Raw genomic sequence first — 9,579 nt, 5'->3', positions numbered from 1 at the left:
TCCCACGCCCCCGCCGCCCCGCGCGCCCAACTCCGCCGGCCGCCCCGCCCCGCGCGCTCGCAGACCCCCGGGGCGGCTGCCGGGAGCGATGCTGCAAGAAACTTCTTAAATGACCGCGTCCGGCTGGCCGTGGAGCGCTTCTGGGTTGGGGAGAGGAAAGGAAAGTGGAAAAAAACTGAGAACTTCCTGATCTCTCTCGCTGTGAGACATGTCTGAGACTCCTGCTCAGTGTAGCATTAAGGTAAAGATCTTCTCCCCCTCCCTCTGCGTGCTCGAAATCCTTGAGCTGCACCGGCCGGGGCAGCCGTGCTGGGCTCTTCCGAGGGGGCTGTTGCAGTTGCTTCGGTTGCAGTGAATTATTTGGGGCGCCGGGAAAGGAGATGCAGCTCGTGGCGGCGGCTGTACCCTTTCGTGTAACCTTGCTGCTCCCCCCGCCGAGCCCCATCTCGGCTCCTCGCTCCCCCAAACCCACCTCCCCTTTATTTTTGACAATTAAATGCCTGTCACAATTGGGCAGGAGGAGACCGAGTGGTCTCTAGAATATAAGACATCCCCGTCATTGTAAAAAAAGAAAAAGAAAAAAGAAACAAAACAAAACAACAGACCTGCTCCTACTGCCAACATGTGACTGAAATGTAACTTTTGTTCCGGAGGGGTCGTCCCCTTAGGAAAAAAAAGTTCTTCAGCCCCCCCACGTTGGGGAAGCAGTCACTTTTTTCCCCCCTTAAGGGACTCCCCGGATCAGATCTGACTGGATTTTTTCCCTTCTCCTCTGATTGCAATTTCAAGTGCTGTCGGAGAGACAGCCTTAGTGTCAGCTTTTCCTGGGCATTTGCACAATGAATTTCATTCTTTTTTAAACCAAGGTAATTAAAGTTGCGGAATGGTCATTGTACTCCGATGCATAGGAAATTTGAGTAATCCCAAAGTAGAAAACTCCTGTGATGCATTATCTGAGTGACCAGGCAAAGTGACCTTCCCTTTTTGACAGAGCAGGGAGGGTGTCTACCAGTAGAAATTTCCCGGCTTTCTGGTCGTGTTTTGCAGTATTGTAAATGCCCGATGGTGGGTGTTTGCAGACACGGTGCTTGGGTTCCAGTACATATACGTGTGTATTGATAGCTATAGAGCCGGTAGTGCTGTGGTTTGTTGCTTCTAAAAAGTTGTAAAGTTTGCCACCGTGAGGAGGCAAGATGATTTGTCCCCGTCCCCCAATTATTTCTCCCATCGCCGTATTTATTGTGCACTTTACTTATTTCACGATTCCATCAGTCTCCAGGTGGCAAAGTCTTCTGCTTCTGCTAGAGGCTGAAGCCACTGAAGTTCGTTTGTTTTTGGCTTGGGCCGTTTAATATGTGCTCATTGAGTGGACACTGCAGAAACAATGAACACATAACCTGTTTTCCTCATCTGTGGGGAATTAGAGAAACCTTTCCTGTTTTAACATGGCTTTTCCATTAGGATCTCTTGAAAGGGAACAGTATTTTATTATATTTGCTTGCTAGGTTTTCATAATTATACTCTGATTTTAGTGTTTCTTATCAGGTGCGGTTTTCATGGGTTTTAATGTGAGGCTAATGTGAACTTAAAAAGTGGGTTGGGTTTCTTTGTTTTTGCCTCCCAGAAATGCCCAGCGGAACTTTTGGGCTTCTGTGTTTGTACATACCGGGGGTGAGCCGGCTGCCTGTGGTGAAGGGGGTGTCCCAGTAAATAATTTAAGGTACTTTGATACTTCAAAACTAGTTTCGTTTGCTGTGTGAATTAGATTCTACAAGGAGCACAGTAAGGATTATCTATTTTGACACTTCACAACACAAACAGAGGTAACTTAATAGGTATTAAATCAGTAAATTATATTTAGCTCCATGGTAATAACTCTGGCGTCAGAAAAACTGGACCACCTATGGGGTGGTCGTATTCAAGTGAATGAAACAAAAAGCTCTCCTTTCAGCGACTTCTCTTAATAACCTCTTTTAAAGGGACTGCAAATCCCTGGCGTTCTGATGGGCTCATGTGTGTTTGTGTGTGCTACTGTGTGGCTTGTCTGTTGTACCCCAGTGGGAAGAGTCCTGCAGCCCCTTTCCTTCCTCAGACATGCAGAACCAGTCCCAAACCCAGACAAAACACTGCCTTAAATGTGACATAAAAATTGCAGTCACAGTTTGCAGGTCTTCTTTTCCCTTATTGCTTATCCTCAGTTTTTTTTCTTTTTTAGGTGCCTCTTTTCCTGACTTTGTATTTCTGTGTAGTTGCAATAGATCGAATGCTCTCCACTAGTAATGAAGTATCACTTTTCTTTGAATGGTTTTTCACCGAGCCAGTATATGACTGTTTGCTTACACTGTGTATATGTTTAGGTGCACATAAGTGAAGTTTTTTTTCCCCGCAAGGCTTTTGGTTAATTCACTGTGTTCCAGTAATAAGTGCTGCAGATCAAGGACTGGGGATTATTCCGGGTCATCTGAAAACGTTCTGGTGATGTGTGCAGTGTTTCATTTAGTCCTTGGGATGTTGGTACAGTGACTGCATAATAAACAATGTTTGCTGGTAACCCACAAGCAAGTACCGGGATTGCTTCTACAGTCCAGTAAACAATCAACTTTTCTGTGGAGCAGAGGAGGAACGTCAGAAGCTTTCAAGGATGAGCTGATGAATCTGATGGATTGAAGACATGTGACATGGAAGCCTGGCTCTATGTGGAGGGATTTCCCTTACTCCTCTGCTCCCCTCCTGAAACCTTCCTCCCTTGCTCCTATTCTTCAGCTGGTCAGCAGGCAGTAAATTCCTCCGCCACTGGTGTGATGGCTCACAGAGGAGCCTGGCCCGAGGCAGCCACAGAGGGAAGTGCTTCATTTACTTCCGAACAGTGTCTGTTCCACTAGAAAAGGGTAGTGTATGATTTGGGTGCAATTTCTAAGGTGAAAGTTTTTCAATCAGTCAATCCGTGACACCCTTTGTTTGTATCACATATGTGGTGTGGTTGACGTTGGATGGCCAAGAAGCGCTTCTGTATTTCTTTTGCATTTTATAGGCATCTTTCCATCACCTAGGGGGCTGACTATCAGATGTGCATTGTACAGGAGAAGACAGGTTGACTAGTCCAAATCATCCAAACTTTCACGGTTCCCTCGCTGTCTCTCTGCACTGAGCGGCCCCACGCATGGAGTGGCACTGTCCATCCAAGAGTTTAAATGCTTCCCTACCTGATCACTGGGACTGTTCAAATGTAAGGACGGAAGCAACCAGCTATGTCAAATAAAAAGTCAAATAACGTTTTTCAGAGGATTTTGTGGCTGAATGTGCTGGTCATGGGAGGAAGGAGGTGGCTGTCTTTTCTATCATCAGCCTTCACCTTTGAATCACCTGTTCAGTGTTAAGCGTGGCCAGCTTGCTGTGGAACATGGTTATGGCCTGGCAGACATAGTCCTTCATGTCTTGGCGGGGTGTTTGAGTCGTGAGGGCCATTCAGGTTACCAGAACTAGTGGTATAACTTCCTCTTCCCCTTTTCTCTGCCTTCCTTCCTTGTCTCTACTCTCCAGTATCGTTGGCTTTCTTGGCAGAAAGACATCTTTTGTTGTTGTTGTTACTAACTGGGATGGATGGATGGATGGATGGATGGATAGATAGAGTGAGTCCAGGTTTCCCTACTGGACTCTGAACTCCTTGGGTTTAGCGATGTATCTTGTACCTAGCTTGGCAACCTGGCACAGAAATGTTCCCCACTAATGTTGCTGATTTGAAGTGAGGCATGGGAGGAGGTCAGTGCCCTTTCCTCTGTCTGTCTCTGTGTACCAAAGGCTGAACTTAACCCCTGCATCCATTAGCTTGTGTCCAGTATTTAATAGAGCCACATTGCTGTCTCAAGGAGGCCTAGAGCACTCTCTGGGTGTCTGTCCAAAAATGATAATCAATAGAATTTTGGTATAATAATACTATTTTTGTTATTTTGATAAAATAAAAAAAACCTTTTGTGTCTAAACAGACGAAGGAATTAAGTAACAGATAATAAAAGGACCTGAAGAATTATTTTAGAATCACTTTAGGCTCAGGTTAGCAGGCTTCTAAGTTTCCCCTAGTTTCTTGGATAATTGAATCAGGGAACTTTCAGGATTTCAAAGCTGGGAGACCTTAGAGATCACCTGGGCCAGCCTCCTATTTTTTTTATTTAAAATTTTTTATGTTTATTTATTATTGAGACAGAAACAGAGCATGAGTGGGGGAGGGGCAGAGAGAGAGGGAGACACAGAATCAGAAGCAGGTTCCAGGCTCTGAGCTGTCAGCACAGAGCCTGATGCGGGGCTCCAACCCACCAACCTCGAGATCATGACCTGAGCCGAAGTCGGATGCTTAACTGACTGAGCCCCTGGGCGCCCCAGCCTTCTATTTTTATAGAGAGGGGCGGTCCAGAGAGCTCACTGGCTGGCTTTAGCTAATTGGTGACCGGGCCAGGTTTAGAGCAGCATAAGCCGTGTTCTCAGGGCCCTGCACTGCATTGTTTGGTTTATGGTGCATCCCTATAAAAGGCCAAGGAAATTCGATACAATAGGCTGCACTCTCTCTGGCACTTCCTAGCTTGGTCCATTTTAATCCCAAGCCAGCTGGTATGAGAGCACGGAGGTATGTGCCAAGGGAGATATGTGTGGGGGGAGCATTGGGCCCAGAGGGTATATTGTTGGATTCGAGAAGAGGAAGTAGTAGGAGTAGGGGATCAGGGAAGAGGGGCTTGATAGACCTGTATTTGCACCACTGTTTGCAGCACCAATTTTTTTTTTTTATTGTAAGAAACACACAACATTCCACACACTATCTTATCCATTTTTAAGCATCCAGTTCAGTAGTGATAAGTATATTCGGATCTCTAGAACTTTTTCATCTTGCCACTCAGAAGCTCTGTTCCCACTAAACACTAACTGAACACTGTACTCTCTCCCCTCCTCCCAGCCCTCGGTAATCACCTTTCTATTTCCTGTGACTATGCTTTTGACTACTTGAGTACTTTATGGAAGTGGAATCCTATATTATTGTTATTTTGCTTATCGTAACGTCTTTGAGGTTCCTCCACGTTGTACCATAGCGTGGCACGGGATTTCCTTCTTGTTGTAAGGCTGCATGATATTCCATTTTATGTGTATACCCCGTTTGCTTTGCCCACTCATCTGTTGATGGAGATTTTGGTTACTTCTGTCTTGTGGCTGTTGTGAATCAAGCTGTAGTGAACTTAGACGTGCAATTATCTCTTTGAGATCCTGCTTTAAGGCCGTTGGATGTATGCCCAAAGGTGGGGCGGTGGGATGTGGCAGTGTGTGAGAAGTTGGGAGCTTCTGCGCTGGCTGCGGGAAAAGGGTCTGTTATTGAAAGCGTCCCTTTCTGAGGAAACCTTGAGTGGGCCATAGGGTCTTTCATCCAGGGGTGGCCACACTTTAGGTGTAGTCAGCTTCCTGTTTCAAACAGCATCAGCTAAAAACATGGCAGCTGGTTCTAGAAAAGTAGCTTCCTTCCTTCACATAGGTCAGTCAAAGGAAGAAGTACCCCCAATGTGGCTACCAGAGAACTAAGAGAAATTCTGTAAATCTGGATTGAGCCTGTGTGTACTCACACCGAGGAAGGCAAAGGGACAAGGAGCCATGGGGTTATTGGGAGGAATAGGAAGAGCCATTTCATTTTATTACCAATTTTTACTTTTTAATTACTTAAAAAATTTTTTTTGATGTTTTTATTTTATTTTTGAGACAGAGCAGGGGGGAAGAGGCAGAGAGAGAGAGGGAGACACAGAATTCGAAGCAGGCCCCAGGCCCTGAGCTGTCAGCACAGAGCCCGATGAGGGGTTCGAACTCACAGACCGTGAGATCGTGAGCCGAGCTGAAGTCCGAGGCTTAACTGACTGAGCCACCCAGGTGCCCCTTATTAGCAGTTTTTAGAAGTTGCCCTTTGGTGTGGTTCTCCTAGCTGAATATTTCCGTGTTAAATGAAGCCCCCTAGGGTGTGGGGTTACAGTTGGGATATTTTTCTCTGTGAATGTGACTTTAGAAGAAGCACTGGCATTTGTTTTCAGGCAGGGTCTGGCCCTGCTATATTTGTTGTTAGATGTGTGTAAGGAACCAATCTCTGTGTCCATTTGTTGAAGAGAATGAGTGTGAGTGTACTCTGGGTTTCCCAGTCAAAGACATATCCCTGCCAAACCTCGTATTTGGGGAACGGAAGACTAGGCTGAATTAGCAAGAAGTTAGAATTATAGCCCATTAAACAGAAAATGTATTTTTAAATTTATTTCTGAACATACAGGAACCAGATGAATAAAGTTCACTGGGGCATCTCAGGACGAGCCCCAGCAAATAGGCAAAAATGACTCGTGTTCCATATCATCTGTTGGTTAGAAATGAGTGCTACTGTGTGCTTGAGACTGTTCTTTCAGTGTTGAAATAGTACCACAAATATATTATTTGATCAGCCTTTTTTCTTAATAGTCTTAATGGTCTTTGTCTAAATGATCTGGAATTTTCAGACTGTGGGAGGATGGTGGGGGCGTTGAATGAGGAAGGCGGTAGCCCGAGTTGGTTAAGTGTGGACTGTGCTTATGGAAAACTGTGGAACCCTTGCATTTTGCAGCTTTCCCAGTTCTGTAATTAAAGGTGTCAGTCATTTTAGTGGTCATTGCACCTACATTTTCTCCCCTTCTAACCCTTCCTCCTCCTTCATCCCCACCGGCAAATTTATGTATGGAATACCCTTGCATGCTGGTCTGTGTGCTAAGTGTTTTATCTCCATTATTTTGCTTACTCTTCACAACTCTCTTGAAGAGAGAATTCTGGAGGATTCTGAAGCTGGGAGTGTTTCAGCCATGTCTTGGCTCAAGTGCTTACCTGCCATGTGTGGTAAAGCTAAGGTCTACAGTTCTAAAGCATTTTCCATGACCATTCTCAGAGGCGGCCATCTTTATGAAGAACAGTAGGAAATCGAGAGTGATGGGTGATGGTGCAGCCTCACATGAGCTGGATGAGGGGCAGGCGTGGGGCGGCCAAGATGTTCATGAGGTCCCCACTTTCTTTCCTGTTTTGGGTTCCTGTTTCTCGCACAGTGAGGAGATCCAGATGGCCACGGTGTGCAAACCGCCTTCAAATCAATGTCCAGCTCTTCCATTTTTATTCCAATCTTTGGTATTCCCTAGTGATATTTTGGCTTTTGACGGGTTTCATTTTGGGCCCTTCATGTTGTCAGAAACCTTTCTGTTCGCTCTCTGCCTTTCTCATCTTTCCCCTGGCACCTCCTTTCGCCTTACGTGGGTGATAGGCTGCACGGCATCTTCTCAACCCACGTAGCCTCTGGGTTGGACACCTTTGTCCACGTCACTCTCTGGTCAGTCTCTTTTCCTTCCACAGCTTACTTATTTTTCCTCCCTTGCACCTTTTTATGCTGTCCATCAACATTAAGTTTTCCTTTAACCCATGCCTCCTGTGCATCCTCAATACTGTGTGACTTCTGGGAATCTGTTTGAGGTCTTTTTAGGTACTCCCTGATGACTCTCTCCCACCAAAGGAATCATCTTTTTTCCCCCTCCCTCTTTCCTGATAGCCTGAGCACACTGGCCTGGTTTATTTAACTTGAGCGAAGCGAGAATTTTGGTCATCTGACTTCACAACATTTTGGATTCAAACGGCTCTAACGAAGCCTGTGTACAGAGCAGATATGAGGAAGGAAGCAGAGAGAGGTGTGTGGAGGTAATGAGAGGGAATCTAAGAAAGCCCAGTCCAAATTTCCTCATGAAACAGATGAGGAAACTGCGTCCTTTGGCATTTATTTATTGATTTTGTAATGTTTTTATTGAGACAGAGCACAAGCAGGGGAGAGGCAGAGAGAGACGGAGACACAGAATCCGAAGCAAAGTAGACACCGGGCTTGAATCCATGGACTATGAGATCCTGACCTGACCTGAGCCGAAGTCGAACACTTAATCGACTGAGCCACCCCGGTGCCCCTGAGTTCTTTGGCATTTAAATGGCATGCCTGAGGTCGCATCGTCGTGCCTTCTGGCTGAGCCGGTGTCAGCATCAGGTGTTCTGTTCTCGGGCCATGTCCTTCCAACACTGGCTGAGGAAGAGTGCTCTAGAGCAGACAAGAGTTCAGAAAGCATAGCTTCCTCACGAGGACTCCTCTATAGAGTTAAACCCATTTGTACGGCACCACACGATGACTGATGATATTAATGATCATAATTATGACTTCCAAGTTAAAGACAAGCTTTAAGTTATGAGATTTAGGAAGTGAGAAAATGTAATGCGTTTTGGAAAGCTATCCAACAAAAATGTTTGGCATAAAAATAATGTGAAGTTTTAAAAGGCTACGCTTCAGTTATCTGGATGAATGACTTCTGAAAAATATGTTAGTCCCCAGTGAAGACAGGAAGGAGCTATCCAATAAATCTGTATGCTCACCAGACCTGTGTACTCCTTGGGAGTCTTTTCCCTTTGTGTGTGGGAGGCAGACATACGGAAAACGATCTCATTTCCTGAATGACCTGAAAAGGACGCATGGCCCCGCTGGCATGGGCACTGTGGGTGAGTGTGCTCAATGATGTAAGTGTTGCCACAATGTAGTTCCAGTCACCTCTACTTCAGATTTTGATTCGCATTTCATTCTGCGAATGAACTTTGGTTCTTATCAGTAAAGTCAGTTTCCCTTAAGAGGATTGTAAGTTGCTGGGAAGAGGGGCATGTAAGTCCTTGCCTTACTGCCGAGCCCTTCTAGGGGAAGAACACAGATCTGGGAGTAGACCGACGTGAATGGGACTCCTGGTTCCTGAACTTGAATGTATTAATCTTCATCTTCAACCTGTTAACTCATCTGAAGTGGTAATAAACATACCTGTCTCTTGGGATATATCCATTTCATAATGCGGCAACTTACTCTGTTAAAAAAAAAAAAAAAGGTACTTCTTCTCCCCCTTGATGTATCCTGTCTAGATCTAGAAAGAACCAGAGATTTCCTAGTCTGGTGCCTACATTATACAGCTGGCGCAGCGGCCAGAGATGTTGATGGTTTGCTGAAGCTCACACGGATAGTAGATGGCACCTCCCGAAGCAAAAATCTAGGCCTCCCAGGTTGGCCGACTCCCAGCAAGCGTCCTTGCCACTGTCCCACTGAGTTTCTCATAGGGCTGGGGTCACTCAGTCCTGGTTGAGCAAAGCTCATAGTTTCACTTTAATTGAATGCAAGCCTTGACAGTAGGATTGATGAGCCAGCCGCAATGACAGGAAAATAACCAAGGCCTTTTGCATCTTCCAGTAAAGTTTTGAGGGACTAGCTAGTATGGTTCTGAATAAGTTTCAAAGATAAAAAGAAAAGGAAAAAACAAAACAAAACAAAACCCTAAGCCTGGAAGTTCTGCACAGTGACTCTAGCTAGCATTATTACTCAGCACTCAAGTATTTGAACCTATTCAGGGATCTGCTTGTTCACACAGTTGCTTATTATTTGCGGCTGGGGCGAGACTTGAACGAGGGCACCGGTTGTTTCGTCCGCTTTTGTTGAACAGGCGGTTCCACTGTCTGACCACAGAGCAGACACTGTTTGCTGCGGGGTGG

General features: G+C 45.6%; 1 protein-coding gene across 3 annotated transcripts in view; it reads left to right on the top strand.

The window, feature by feature from the left end:
* Positions 1 to 6: 6 nt before the first annotated feature.
* The window catches only part of ETV6 (ETS variant 6), a 245,253-nt gene continuing 235,680 nt past the window's right edge, over positions 7 to 9,579 (top strand). For all 3 annotated transcript variants that reach the window (XM_029955009.1, XM_029955006.1, XM_029955005.1), the window contains exon 1: positions 7 to 241. Coding sequence is in view for 2 of the 3 variants with exons in the window: in XM_029955006.1 (XP_029810866.1) it covers positions 209 to 241 (33 nt within the window). In the remaining variant the exon portion in view is untranslated. The remainder of the gene's footprint in view (positions 242 to 9,579) is intronic.

Source organism: Suricata suricatta, chromosome 10 (assembly GCF_006229205.1).
Source record: "Suricata suricatta isolate VVHF042 chromosome 10, meerkat_22Aug2017_6uvM2_HiC, whole genome shotgun sequence".
In the NCBI taxonomy this organism is placed as follows: Eukaryota; Metazoa; Chordata; class Mammalia; order Carnivora; family Herpestidae; genus Suricata; species Suricata suricatta.
The sequence above is the reverse complement of the archived record's forward strand: the minus strand, read 5'-3'. Positions and strand labels throughout refer to the sequence as shown.